The sequence below is a fragment of the Camelus ferus genome, chromosome 2, assembly GCF_009834535.1.
Source record: "Camelus ferus isolate YT-003-E chromosome 2, BCGSAC_Cfer_1.0, whole genome shotgun sequence".
Classification (NCBI taxonomy): Eukaryota; Metazoa; Chordata; class Mammalia; order Artiodactyla; family Camelidae; genus Camelus; species Camelus ferus.
Genome location: NC_045697.1, coordinates 72,842,636 through 72,858,641, shown reverse-complemented (window position 1 = coordinate 72,858,641; position 16,006 = coordinate 72,842,636). Strand labels below are relative to the sequence as shown.

The 16,006-nt window shown below is 32.3% G+C and overlaps 1 protein-coding gene, 1 long non-coding RNA gene and 1 other non-coding gene across 4 annotated transcripts in view; 2 read left to right on the top strand and 1 right to left on the bottom strand.

The window, feature by feature from the left end:
- The window catches only part of LOC116657632, a 347,184-nt gene that overhangs the window by 123,900 nt on the left and 207,278 nt on the right, over positions 1 to 16,006 (bottom strand). The window lies entirely within an intron of this gene.
- TACR3 (tachykinin receptor 3) overlaps positions 1 to 16,006 on the top strand; it is a 63,270-nt gene that overhangs the window by 22,509 nt on the left and 24,755 nt on the right. The window contains exon 3 of the mRNA XM_014564244.2: positions 1,407 to 1,557. Coding sequence (XP_014419730.2) covers positions 1,407 to 1,557 — 151 coding nt within the window. The remainder of the gene's footprint in view (positions 1 to 1,406; positions 1,558 to 16,006) is intronic.
- Positions 2,313 to 2,442, top strand: LOC116659363. Its single transcript, XR_004314722.1, has one exon. It is a non-coding gene; the product is annotated as a small nucleolar RNA SNORA20 (small nucleolar RNA).

The window sequence follows — 16,006 nt, the reverse complement described above, 5'->3', positions numbered from 1 at the left end:
AAGGGAAAGGGAGTCCTGGTAGGTTCTTGGTTGTGTTCCTTTGTTTTAGCATTAAAAAAACTTAAGCACTGGACTGGAAAGGAAATAGGGATGCTATACAACAGAATTTAGTATTTCATATTTTGGACCCACCTTAAGAAAAGCAAAGGGAAAAATAAAACATAACTGTGTGATTGTTTGCATTTTGTTTCTTATTCTGACCATTTAACTTTTATTTCAATAAAATTCTTACCTAGTGATCTGTTTTGCCTTTAAAAATAGGAAATGATGCAAATATAATGGTCATTTTTTAAAGTACCCATTTAATCAAACTCTGCTCTACTCAGAGTCCAGATTTTAAAAGAAAAACACTAGAAAGTATTTACTGAAGGAAAAGCAGGCAGCAGTTATTAAACTGAAAACTGCATTCCTTCCCTTAGGTATTATTAATAAATCTTAGTTGTATGATAACAAAATAAAATTAATCATCATAATAATATTATTTGTTGACTGAATCAAATCCCCATTGACATTAATACTTAATAAGCAAACAAGCACAGAAAGGCACGGAGATTTGAGTCCCTTTACACAAAAAGCACAGGTATTGAGAATACCAGCATACCAGACTCTTTAATCACTTTAAAGCCTTCCTAAAACTGGAAGTCACACAAAAGTTTACACAAATTCTAATTCACTATCATGTTATTGGTTGTCCTCCTATTCCTCCCTAATTACATCCTTATAATTTTGATTGAAAGCTATGAAATCTCAGAATTTAGTTTGATAATTTATAGTCTCTTGATTTTGGTGTGACTAACACATCTGTATGTGATATGTCAAATTAATGATGCAATCACATGTGCCAGGACTTTGGAAAAATGCATGTAAATGTCTTTATCTGATTTTTAAATCATAGTCAAATAGCTTGTGGGTCCAATGTGACTCAGAGTATCTAGTTACTTTTTCTCATTTGGATGAAAACCAATTTATTTCAAATATGACTGATATTACAGGATATATATAATAGTTTTACATAGGAGAAAATGTCAGTTGATCAGTTTATTCTGTCCCATCTCTTTTCCTCTGATTATACATTTAATAAGGTTAGATCAACAATTACCAAACAGAGGAAAGGCATCCATCCTGAGCCTCTAGGCAAGGGAGAACGAGTGTAGTTTAAACAGGCACTGCAGTTCAGCTATAGTTTTCATACATGAGGTAAAGACTGATGAAGATCAACTGATAGCATTTGGACGATTGTAGGTGACAACAGTATGGTATTTTGATGGATTTGTGAAATGAGGACTTAGAGAAAATGTGGAGATAATCTTTGGCATTTTCAATTAAGATTTAAAGTGGAATGAATTCAAAGTCCCACTATTTATTCTATTATGCTCTTCAGCATGTGTTTTTCTTATTTCTTGCAGTTACCATATTATTGTCATTATACTGGTGTACTGTTTCCCATTGCTCGTCATGGGTATCACATACACCATTGTTGGAATCACTCTCTGGGGAGGAGAGATCCCTGGAGACACCTGTGACAAGTATCATGAACAGCTAAAGGCTAAAAGGAAGGTACTGTTCCATATAATTTACCTAGCGTTTGTGTAAATTGTGGCACATCAGAGAAGGAAAACACCTAATTATGGCAATTTAATATAGTAAGCTTTGATGCTTTACTCCTACTTCTCTTTTTTCATTGTTTTATTTCTTTTTATCAAAATTTTATTTTACTTTCCTTTTGTCTTCTATAAGCCACTGTCCATGTATAATATCAGTTTGTGATAGAACAGTCTCTTCCTTACAGAAAGACTTTTTATTACCTTTTGCAGAGTATTCTTAATTACTCCACCATAAACTTCTGAAATTTCCCTTTGGGAGTCCCAGTTGATTGCTTTCTGTAGCTCTAGTCATCTTTTTCCTTTATTGAACAGAATGCCTTTGATGTACTATATAATCTTTCAGAAGTTTCATTTATCCCAGGAATGACACATTAAACAAGAAAACCTATCAAAATTATTATAGTGATGTTTTACTAGGATTATTTTTTTCATTAAGTTTTTTTCTGTCTACCACTATGTGACTCAATGAGTGAGATTTTTTTTTTTTATAAATGTGTGCAGTTAAAAAAGAATCTTAGAGTCATCTATTCTATCTTCCTCTCTCCAGTTGGTGAGTATCTAGTACAAATCAGGGAGGTTTTTCCAAGGATAAGCAAATTGTACTGATTATGCCACTTACTATTTATTCCACTTGTGATTCATTTATTTATGTAGAACTACAATCAGCTACATGGACACTTCCCTTAAAAAACACTTGGCCTTTTTAATCTTTCCATTTATTTGCTGCTATAGTCTTTCAATGGTATGAGTAGTTATATGCACAGGATAAAACAATGTTGAGCCACCGTAAATTCAGATGGAGTAACCATTTCATCTCTTCTGCATGGTCTAGACATTGCTTAAAAAAACACACTCAACAATTTAAAAACCACTTACCTACAGACACTCACTTAACAATGATAAATAAGGTTTTAAGACTAGATCAATCTAATGTAGAAAATGGATTCTATCTTAACACTAGTATGTTTTTCCTTTGTTACTGACAAACAAAGCATGTTTGGTTAATATTTTATCATGATGTCTAGTATTTGAAAACAATTTTTTCACATCAGTTTAGTCATTTCAGCCTATAATATACATAATTTCATTATATTTCTGTATGAAAAAAAACCTTAAAAATGAAGTACACAAACAACCAAACTATCACATTACAACATTAAAAAAAGAATCTGAGAACTACCAGAACTTCAATAACATGGTCATCTTGTATAAAAAGTTTCTCCTTATAATTTCAACCCTCACTTTCTAACATCTTGCTCATATTGCATCCTTTTTTAGAGAAACATTTTCTACCAGCTATGTTCTAGGCATAATCATATTAAATAACTGATGTGATGTATTATATTTCAGAAGAATTTGTCTTAATCTTTCCCACTTAGTCTCTTGTCTTTTATTTCTTTCCTGCTGGTTTAAGCATCTTTTTAAAAAACATTTTCCCCTGTTCAATTCTAGACAAATTAAGTTCAGAAATTATAGATTATAGATCCTTTTCCTTCATATACATGTAACATTTTTCTAGGAAAAAGTGAAAATTTAATGAGTTCTCCTTTGAGTTGAGTCCCAGAAGAAACAAAAGCAAAAGGAACTGTTTTTATATTTGCCCCCACATAACAGATGAGAGTAAGGCATAAATATTCCTTTTTACTTCATTAATGTATAATTTCAAAGTACAAATATCAATTCAAACTGAGAGTGTGACTCTCCTAGAAACTTTCAAAAATTAAGACATTAAGTCCATATTTCTTTTTCTCAGATTGTGTTCTGGGCATAAAATGACACATGTGCATGGACTTTCACAATAAATCACCTTGTCCTTGGATTTCTTTCACAGTCACTTAGTGGTACGACCATCAATATCTCAGAATTAACACCCATTCTGTCCAAAAAAAATTTAAATTTTAAAATATAAATAGCTCTTCTCAAATTTCTTTTTAAATTTGAATTAAAATATTGTCTGCTATGATTTGGAATACAGTTATTTCTAGTAATCATGCTATTTTCATATTTTAGTATGACTACCTATATCAAAGATATGAATCGTACCCTGGATGGGCCATTTAATTATATGCTGTCTCCTAGAGAATACATCATTGATTTTACAGATCGTACTTGAGAGATAAGAGAGTATTGGTTATAGGAGTACAAATTCATCACGACTGTTGGGAAAAAACAACTCCGTAAACAACTCTGAGACAGCCTAATACTAATAAAAGAATAGTGGTTGTTGATTGAGCTCTCATATACACGTGAACAAGAATAAAGAAAAGCTTAAGAAATTTTAGTCAAATCACTGAGAAGATCTTTGCAACTACTGAGAAACATTGATTCCATTTTTCTTTCTCCCACAATCTTTAGGAACTGTGCTCAGTTTCAAGCCTCGTAGATTAAATTCTCTGAAGAACAGCCAGTAGAAATAAATTATATGTCTAAGTTATATAGAACCTAGCAATGTCTAAAAATTAAACTAATATGAAACTTTCAGATAATTTAGGATTAATAACCCCCACTTGCCCTTGACATTTGTGCTGCCTAAGTACATACATAGTTTGAAAATAATACCAGTGGTTCTATCCAGTAACAGGTAAAAAGACAAAATATTAGCCTTGAGAAAAAAGTTAATACTTCTAGAACTATTTCCTCACCATTAAAATTGGAGTATTGAACCTGAAAATCAGTATTAAAATTCTATGGCTGCATGAAGCTTCTTAAACCCTAGGAGACAATCTGTAGGATTGTCTAACATTTGATTCACATAATATAGAACTAGGTTTTCCGAAAGAGTTAGCAAGCACGTTAATATACTCTTTCTTACATAATGTATTTTACAATTTTAAAGGACAAAGTATGCCTCATAACTCAACCAAATGTATCCTTAATTTATAGTTTTCTGAGTTTTAAGATCCTGTATGATATGTACCCATTGACTTTAAATTTGTCTGTTAAGTGTGTATATTGAAATAATAATATCTCTTTAACTTACAGATTCCTGCACTTTAAATAACAGTATCTTCAGATAGTAGCAAAATATAAAATATTAATATCACACAATCCCCAAAGCCTTGGCTAAGGTTGGTTCTATTGTTTTTGGTGGTAATTGGTTAATATTCTTGCCAAAGCTCACCTTTAGGAAATATATACTATTCAGTACATTGCTATAAAATTAAAATTGAAAATTAAAATTATAACATTTTTATAAACTTTTAGGAAGGAATGCTTTTCTAACATTATCCTATTTGCTGAGCTTATTGTATTAATGTTTACATTCCAGTGTGAGAATAATTTAGTGTCTAGAAAAACAAAGTGATCTTTGTCTATTTTGTTCTACTTATTGGTAGATATAGTCATAGATTTTGGCTACCTATTGAAATCTTGGCTAAAGTACTATAAATGAAAATTATTATTAAAGCTATCTATTAAAGCCATACCAATTACTCAACAAAATTTAAAAACTTATCTCTTTATTTAATATATGTTGGCATATGAAAAGCCAAATTTTAAATATCTAGTGCTCAACTCACAAGCTGATTTAAAATACATTTGTAGCTTAAAAAAATCTATTTTAGAATGATAGATTTGATCAGCACCTTAAATTTCATTAATCCCTTATCTTACTGCTATTCTTTATGGTAGCACATTAAAATCTTGCCACAGTTGAGAAACTGGCAAAAAGCTTCCATGGTGTATGTGGTTCTTTGTCTTTTTTTTACTTTTAAAAAGAAACACCCAGAAAGATGCATCAGATTTGTGTAAATGAGGGTATGCCAAGACAGATTTGCTTTATGATCTTAAGAAAATTTGTGACTGTATATATGTATTATATTATAAATGTGTGTATATATATTATATATATGTGTGTGTATAATATTATATATGATATTATATATAATACACATCTCAAATCAGCAACAGGACTTTGTTTATATTGCAGATAAATATTATTTTTTCTTTAAAAAATTTTGATTAAAATCAAATGCAGTTTAAAATGAATGCAGAACTAATTTCAAGACATTTGTATTTGACTCTTATTCTATTTCTTTTAATTAGTCAAGAATTTGTATTTATGACAGCTGTAGATTTTATCAAGATTTACAGTTAAAATAATTTACATTAAGGATAAAATCAGTATCCAAGTGGCGTAAAGTTGCTTGTTTTTTCTCTGCATTTAGTTAACAAGAAATGTAAACGGAAAATTTCCTATGGTGATATTTAACTGAAGTTAAAACAAAGCTCAACCATAGAAGGGAAAAAAAGAGTTATTTTCAACTTTTTCAGATTTAGCCTATAAACTTCTTACTCTTGGAGAATATCCATTAAAGATGAATCAAGAATTTGATACTACATTTCCTTTTCTGTGTTTTAGTAGTTATATAACATTTTGTAATATTAATTTGAACTTTTTCTTGTTGTCTTCCTTTAGCTAACCAGCTTAAACAAATAAAGTCACATAATATGTATATATTTTTCTAAAAGAGCACTTATTGTTCAGTATCAGCAGTGGTAAATGTTCACGTTAATTGAGAATCTGCTGAAATGCTAGCTTTGTGAATAAACTAGAATTTTTCTGTCTGACTCTCCCCATAACCAATTTCTTTATGTACTTTGCTTACTTTGTTGCCATAAAAAATACTTGGTATTATCCATATGACTTAGACTTCAAACAGTAATACATTATGTAGATGTACAAACTTGTGTATACTGCAATGTGATTTACCTTTGTGTCCTTCCCTCATTTCTACACCTCCATGACACATTTCTAGTTATTTCCATGCATATTCTGTCATATTATTATTAATTATAAAACCATATATTCCTTTAAAAATATTTCCATATTTTAAAAATATATATCTTGTGTATTCTGCTTTCTTTTAAAAATCTATATTATCATCCAGGTATAAAACCCACATTTCAATGGTAGATTTTCTAGGGAAATGAAAGTCAAGAACCATAAAATTATCTTTTTAAGTTTCTGTCATGTATAAGACAGTAACTCCCCAATAAATAAAAATTAATATTGTAAGCACTTTTATACAGAAGTTCATGATTGTTTATCAAGTGTTTTTCACTCAAATATTTTGATAAAAGTTTGTATTTTGGTTGATGAATCAATGAACACCATTAGAATGTATCTGCTTTTTATACTTCTGAAATTATATAAAATTTTAATTCTTCAGGATATGATGAAAATTTAGCCAACTATTTTAAAACCCTATTATCTTAAAGGAAAATAACTAAAATCAAAACAAAGTTAAAAAAAAACCTTAAATTTATGACAGATATTGAAACAGTGAAGTGTAAAGAAAACTAATAGCTGTTTGTTCCCTCTAACGTCTACCCCAACAGAGATACAAGCTGTAATCAAGAGTGCCTCCTACACTTCAGCTTTGCAGTGATCACAAACGCCACTTGCTTTGATTAAATCTTCTCCCTGCTCTTTATGGGTGACTAATGGATAGAAATTATTTTGAAAAGTCTAAAAAAGTCTCTGCGTGTTCCTTTTTGGTTTCCTACTAGTACTTGAGAAGTAGAAATGTTTATTCCTTGAAAAAAAAGTAAGAAAAGATAGCACTTTAAGAAGAATATCTGCAGCCCTTGAATGCTTGGCAATCACTTGAAAAGATTCTTCTATAGTTACCCATTAATATTTCTCATGCTGCAGTTACAGGTGCAGGCAAGATTGCAGCCATGTTTACGCATCATGGATTTCTCTTAGCATATGAAATCAGTAACACATGCTATAACATCAACATACAGAAATCTGTCGTGTTTCTATACACTAATAGTAAACTATCATTAAGAGAAATTAAGAAAACAATACCATTTACAATTCAGTCAAAAAGAATAAATTATCTATGAAGAAACTTAACCAACACTGAAAACTGTAAGGCAGTGATGAAAGAAATTGAAGAAGACATAAATAACTGGAAAGATATTTTGTGCTCACGGATTGGAGGAATTAATATTGTTAAAATGTCATTATTACATAAAGCAATCTATAGATTCAATACAATTCTTATCAAAATTCTAATAGCATTTTTCAGAGTATAACAAATAATTCTGAAATTTGTATAGAACCACACACACACACACAACACACACACACACACACACACACACACACAAACCACAACCCTGAATAGCCAAATCACTCTTGAGAAAGAAAAACAAAGCTGAAGGCACCATGCTTCCTGATTTCAAACTACATTCTGAAGCTATAATAATTAAACCATGCAGTATTGGCTTAAAGATAAACACATTGATCAATGGAACACAATAGAGAGCCCAGAAATAAACTCACACATATATGGTCAACTAACTTACAACAAAGGAGCCAAGAATACACAATGGAGAAAGGATTGTATAAATGGTGTTGGGAAATCTGGAGAGCCACATGCAAAAAGAATGATCCTGAACTACTATCTTAAAATTCTCAATACTTCTGAACATACTCTTGCATGTGAGAAAAGTATCAATTATTGTCAATTTTATAAGATCACTCTTTATATGGATAGATTAGGTTGAATCAAAATCTTCTTGTGGTTTCAGAATGTGTTTGTTTTAGATCTAGCTTAAGTTTATTTAGGTAAATTGTGGAATGAGACCCCAGTTTTATTTTTTAGATAATTTCCTGTTGTATCTACTGCCGTTTTTTGAGTAACCCATTTTTCAACATTAACTTCAAATGTTACAATTATCATAGTCTAAATTCTCCGATGTGTTCAAAGCTCTGTTGGCTTTCTACCCTGTTTTATCTGGTTGTTCATGCATTATCATCTCACTGGTTAAACTAATGAAGCTTTATAACATAGTTTAATATCTAAAAGGGCAACTCTCCACTCTTTTTATTCTTTTTTTTTCCCAAAATTTTCTTAGCCATTCTTGCTTATTTTTACATAAAAATCATTTTGCTTACTTAAAAATGATTTTTGTTTGTGGAATTAGATTATATTTTTTAACTTTGAGAGAATTAGACACTAAACATTCAGAAAAGGAAATATCGAATGGTTTGATGAACAGATAAACGAATGACATTTTTGTTACTCTTAGACAAGTGAATGTAATCACTAGAAACAAAGACTCTTAGTGTGCCAAGTTCAAATGCTGACTCTGGCAAATATATTGGGTAATATAACCTATCTTAGCCTCAGAGAGGTTACAATCCCTGTAAGATGAAATGAAAATGATAATAATGCATACTCATGTGGTTGTATAGGGATTAAATGAGGCAATAAATGTTGAGTACTTCAAAAGGTGCCTGGCATATAGAACTGCTCTCAGTAAATGGCACCTGTTACTTTAGGCACGTTACCGTGAATATACACGCCAGCACTATGGCACTCAGAAAGCATCAGGTGGTAGAAAAATACAGAGGTAGAAAACTGGCCTGTAACACTGGCCTTTTATCTTTTAGACATAATGTTGACCTACCTTTTATAGTGATTCATAGTTTGTAAATAACTTCTACATAAATACTAATTCTCACAATATCTAGGTGAATTTTTCTTGTTTTATAGAAAAATGAAACTGAATCTCAAACTTTTAACATTAGTTAAGTAGCAGAACTTGGACTTGAATCCTGGATGAAGGTTTTTAGAGTTGTGTTCTTTTAGAGAACTAGCTCAAAGGACCAAGTTTTAGAATGGTACTTCATGTTTAAGTCTTTTTTGAATTACACAAAGTGCATTCTCATACACTAACTGTACCAATCTTCACAATACCCCCTGAAGGTAGGGCTGCTGGAAATTATCTTCTTTCATTTTAATAAATCAGAAAACTGAAGCTCTGAGAAGGTGAAAAGTACCCAAATTCATACTACTGGTAATATTTCAAGTGGAGTCCATTCAGTCCTGTGGAATGCAAGATGACCCATTGTTCCTTCCATTAAACAGAACTGCAAAGAACCGGCAGGTACCCTAGGCCAATCTTCTGCCCATTTTCTCATTTATAAAATACTGAAGTCTTATTTCTTTTCTTGAAATCTTTTTGGATGAGGGCTAATCAAGATAATGTATGTATTAAAGTGTCTGGTACCTAATGCTCATGAATATGCGATTCCAACCTGCACTTACATTCATCTATTCATGAGACCAAAATAAACCTAACTATTATCACTAATAAAAGGAATAATGCTTGTGATAGCTCTATAAAAGCATCTAGCACTTATTATGCTTGTTATGTGCCAGAGACTTGATGTATGTGCTTTAAATAGATTAACCAATTGAATTCTGACTACTGCAGAAGGGAGGCACTATTGTTATTTTCATTTGACAGATGAAGAAACAGTCATTAGATGAGTTAAGTAACTGCCTAGTCTATGGAATGATAGAGTCAGGATTTGAACCCAGAAAGTCTTGATTCTAGAGAATGTGTTCTTCACTTCCCTATTAGACTGATCATTTCTATACTTTGCTTAAAGGGGGTGGGGCTAAATAAGACAAAGTAATTATTTTCTTATTTTTCTATTTGTTTAATTACCAGTAGTACAACTGAATAATATTATTGTATTATTTATTGACATATTCTGAGTTAAAAGCTTTTGTAGATCAAACTAACCAAAATATATGACATTGTCTTTAAGGAAAAGTTATTTCCCAGTACCAACAGTCAACTTAAAATTTATTTCCAGTGGCAGTAATCAGCTTAAAAATTAATTCTTAGAAAACAATTTGTCAGTAAACTGGGACTACATGCAGTAACGAAAATGAGAAGGCATCTATTTTAGATATGCAAAAATGTACACTAAAATATGTTTTTGATAGTTAAAAACTGTAAATCAGCTCAATATATAGCTAAAGCTCCTTTTAATGTATATTGAATAAAAGCAATACACAATCCCCCCTAACAAATTCTCCTTAGTTAATATAACACCCTAAAGCATCCTGATAGTGATGGTTTTGCTGCAACTAAAGCAATTCTACCATAAATACATTGCCACTGGCAAATATCAGTAGACAAATATAAATGTAATTGTTTCTTATATTTGGAGAAAATCTAGGTTTGTAAAGTCAAATGAGCATGATGTTTTATATGTGCCTAAGACAGAAAGAAAACTAGGAAGAAGAGTGATAGATATGATGACACAAAACAAAAGAGATGCAAAGTTTTGTAATTCAGTGGAAAGAGAACTGGGACTCAGGACAGATGAATGCCAGACCTGGTATTATATTTCAGCATTATTTTGTATAAATCACCACTTTTCTCTGGGCTCATTGTCTTATTTGTAAAATGAGAAGATTGAACTAGATTACCTCTGAGTTCTCTTCCAAATATAAATACCCATGATTGAGATTCATCAAATATTTATTTAAAATCTAATATGTACTAGGCATTGTGCACAAATGATTTTACTTGAACCTTACAAAATCCTATAAAAGAAGATGTATTTCAGTCAGAAATATTAGTGGCCCAGGTCATAGGAAATTTTCTAATGGGCTCTGTATAGTAGATTTTAGTTAGAGCGAAAGATTTCCCTCACAATTTTGACCCCATTCAAGTAACCAGTCACCCATATTAAACTGGTGTCTGCAAGTGATGTATTATGCAGTGTTTGGGATGGAAAGACCAACACTTAAGGTCAGTTCAGCACAGAGTCCCCTCCACTTGAAAATAAAATTTATTCTTCTAATTTGTAAGATTTCAGTCCCTACACTTTATTCTCTCCAGTCTCAGCCACCCCTCCATCTCCTTCTTCTTCTACCCCAGCCCTATCTATTTGGAGAAAAGAACTATGTGCTTTGACATATGCTTAAGTAAGTGTTTCGTAGGAGTACTAATGGGACAGAAAACAGGGAGGAAAATCACAGGAAGCATTAATACAAATAGTATCAAATTCTAGTGCACTGTAATACTGTTTATATGTAGTAGTTCTGTGTCCACTACTTACATGAATATGTATATATGTATAATACATATAATACATATTATACAAAGATATATATATGTATATATGCATATGAAATATGCATAATGTATTTATACATAGCATACTAGATGGCAAGGCAAAGGAGCAATAATGGAGTCCAAAACTAGCTCAGAATCTATAGGGAAAAAATTTTCCAATTTTATAACCTTTCATAGAACACAGTCTATACAGTATTTTATTTAACACTAACAAGAATATTCTAGGATAGATAGGAAGGGTTTTATCTTCAGAGATACATAAGCGAAAACATTGAAGCTAGAGAAGTTAACAGTGAAATAGAAAGGGATCAGTGGGAAAACTTTCAAAATAATCATCAGTTTGGTGACTTATTAGATTTAAAGACTGAGGGAGAGGAAATGGAAAAATTCTATTTAAAGATTCAATCACTAAGAAAATTGGGACATTATTGACAAGAAATATGGAATCTGTGAGAAAATGCAGCAATCTTGGGTGAAGCAGATAAATTCATTTTAGGAGAATCCAGCAAGATGGAAATGGCCTGTATGCAGCTGGAGGTATGCTCCAGCAGAGAGAATGCTTACGTATGCTGATGAAGATAACACGCTATTACAGAACATTTCATACATCTCTAATCTATCAGCACAGGGTATTTTGTACCCTGATTAGAAATGTTCATAAGAACATTCTATCACACCCTCTGAATGACACAATAATTGTGTCACCTTCTATGAATATAGGTGAGCACAAATTCCTCTACTCACATCTCCTGTTTTTCCCTCCAAATCTCCACACCCTCAGCCACCTGAAGCCCAGGTCAGAGAAGTAGAGAAAAATTCTTTTGCCAGACCTCTCAGCTTCTCTTTATTTCATCATTTCTACCTTTTATTCTTTCTAATTTAGTTAAAAGAAGATTTTAAACCAATGCAGAAAAATCCATTGATTAACACTATAGCCTCTTTACTAGAGATTAACAGTTAATAACAGGTTAACAAAATGTCCTTTGAAAAAGATGAGCTGCTAATTGACAGTTCACACAACTATTTTTTTGCTCTCAAAAGCAGGAGAGTGGATACCATTTGTCTTCTGTCCCTGTTTCATTTTCCATCATCATCATCCAGCTTGGGTTAATATTAATAAGTAGTATTTTAGCTTCTGACCCTTTGCCAGCAAGAGATGACTTTATAGTTGTTTATTCAGTTTAGGGATACATTGACTTTTTGATAATAGCCATTCTTACATGGGTGAGGTGAAATCTTGTTGTGGTTTTGATTTTCAAAGTGATAGACTGATTGATACTGACATTTACAGACTTACTCCAGTTTCTATTTCAAAAGATTCCATTTGTTGGAAAAATAGTCAACTTAGGGAAATCTCTGGCCAGAAAAATAGAGCAAATACAACTAACCTAAACTCTAAGATAATGAGTTCAAGAAACCACCTGGTGATTTTTTAAATGATTCAACTGAAGAAGGAAATAATTTCATTTAAATTCATAGTCAATAAGCTACCATGGATCTTTGTTTATTTATTTAGAAACAAGTGGGCATTAAGATTATAAAATCTAGATATACTTTCCTCCAGATGTTCAATGTTTCTTTATCTGGTTAATTATTTTTCATTATAAGGCATACTAAGACCATATGCCTAAGTACTGTCAGTTACATGTATTATTTAATTTAGTAGCCTCATTAACAGTCTGAGGTATTATCATACTAGCTGACTGGTGATGTAACCAAGGCTTGGAGAGTTCAACTTGCTAAAAATTATGTGTCAAGTAAGCAGAGGAATCTGACTTGGAACCCAAGCTAAAACTAAACTCAAGGATCTAATCCATTACCATTCTTCCTCCTTTTATAGTTAAAGTACATTGTAATGTCAATAAAAGAGGTTAAAAAAAGAGGGGGAACAAGTCATAACACCATCATTCTAACACTTTAGCTTTTTCTATAATGTATACTCAACACATAAATTTTAAGAAGAAAAATTCCTTCTATAAACTAAATCCTTCTAATTCTATTGTCCACATAATTCACAGTACACCTCACCTCCTTCAGTTATCTATGAATGATCCATTATAATGGAATGATCCATTGTTAGATCTTGCATTTAAAGCCAAAGTGCTCCTCTCCCTTTCCATATGACACCCCTTATCTGGAAACAGATTGGTCTCTGTCCTTAATGTATTATTTTCTTCTTTATTCATGAGCTTTCATCCAGCTTTCAGTGCAGCTTTTAGGCTGGCAAGATTCTTGTCAGAATTTATTTTAATGTTCTCCATTTCTAATCTGATAAAGGTAACTCTCTACAAATGTGTTGTCTCTTCCCTCTGCTAAGACTAATGACTATTTCTAAATGTCAGTCATGTTATCCCATTTTACTTTGTTCAAGTAGTTTTTAATGCAAATTTAAATAGTTTTAACTAGACAATGTGTGAATAATTGAAATTTCACTTATGTCAACAACAGTGTATCATTTAATAACCACTTACAATTCTCTAGTTTACAATTAAACCTCATTTAAAAATAAGTTCAAAAGTATACAAAAAATAGAGGAGGAAAGAATAAGGTGCTTTAAAATTAGGTTAAATTTAAATGGTGCTCGGTAATTTCCCTAAGAAATGTGGGCATTTTATCACAGGTAAATTCTTAGATCTACTGTAGACAACTGAGCAAGAGATGTGCTTTATTCACCACTGTATCCTCAGTGCCTAGCATGATGCTTTCTGGATGGATGGATGGATGGATAGTGAATTAATAAACAACTGAAAACGTAAAGTTTCGTGAGTCAGCTACCTTCTCAATTTATACATGAGAAAATGTGCAGTCATGTGATGTGACTTTCAAAAGGTCAGAAATCATTCAAAGGAGAACCAGTTCTAGACTTTAGGCTTCCTGAGTTCCAACCTGATACTATGCCCAGAGACCCAGCACACAAAGGAAAGATTTTAGTCTGAATCTTCAGGACAAAGTCAATGTCTCCAGGACTATCTTAATAGCCTCAGAACTAAAAATGAGGTCTACTTATCTATTCTTGAATAAATTAAACTGTTCTTGAAACTTTTCCATATTTCATTAAATAAAAATATTTCTTACTCTGCCACAAGTAAAATAATAAGTAGGATTTTCCCCGTTGTATAGATTCTTGATGTAGTATTCCAATAAACCAAAAATTGATGTTAGTAAAAAGAATTTATACCATGCATTTATTTCTCACTGCAAAATTCCAAATTCCCTTAACATTGAACTGTGCTGAAAAACAAACAAACAAAAAGTCTTCTTTCTTTCATAGAGGGAAAAATCACCTCAGTGTTTTGCCGGACTAACTTTATTAACATCAAATATAAACTTCCTGGCCAAGTAAAATAATTAATAGAGAGGTTCTGTTAACAGAATGATGGCTAGTCAGGGTATACTCTTAGGCTTAAATGGTGCATAACTCCACAACAGATTTACTAGCCTAGCAAATATTTCCACATGCCTCCCATTCTGCCCCAGGCTGTCATCAGTTATAAATCTTTTTTCCTAAAAACAAAAATTCTTTCTAAAACCCAAAGAATACATGAATACATTTCTTTCTTAGTATCTCTTTGGTTGACAGCTAGGACACAGGGGTTGATATAGTCAAGGGCTTCCTGGCACCAAGGAGGATTTCTGCCCTGCTATGAAGTTACAGGCTCCTTAGCAAGTGAGAGTGCTTGTTAATGAAGGACTAGGGTGGGTCACATGCCTCTCCTTCCTTCTAACAGGCTTATCCTTAAGCAGAAAGGTGAGGAAACTGTTTTTCTGCTTGTTTTATTTGAACATTTTACTCCTTTATCTCATCCCCAGGTGGCAGTTTGCTTTTCAGAGCCCTTCTGTTTCCCCTTTGTCCTCTACTCCTCTTTCTTCATTCCTACCTTAGAGGAGACAGTTCCTTTGGAAATTATTTTGACTTTCCATCTTTTCATAATCTTTGCAGCAAGAGACAGTGCAGCCTTTTAAAGTGCCTAGAACGATACCCGTCCACCGCCCCAGAGTGCTCTGGAAGGAATTCGTACTCCTTTGGCTTTGTATGATAGCCAGTTCCCAGTAACCTACTATTTTCATTTACCATTATTTATATGACCTATATTTTAACTAACTTCATGTGTATCACATTTTTTATTTTTATGTGTCCTCAATGACAAGTGTAAATTTTGTACATTTGTCCAATGGGAGAACTTGCCTCTCAGGACACAAAACTCCTTTGGCACATCCTCTCGAGTCAGCCCCTAGGCAATCGTGTGTCCCTCTCTCCCTCCTCACCTCCCTCCCCCACTTTCCTTCTCCCTCTTCACCTTTCCTCCTTGCAGCCTCTCCTTGGTCTATTTCTCAGCCGCAGAAAGACCATTCACCCATCATTTTTCAAGACAAATTTAGCACTGTTCCTACAATTCAAACTGCAGCACAGTTCCTATGATTCAAATAATTCCAAACGTGCAAATCTCCATCTATTTCCATTATCCTTCTCAGCAAACAAAATGTTCGACATAGACCCAAATTCA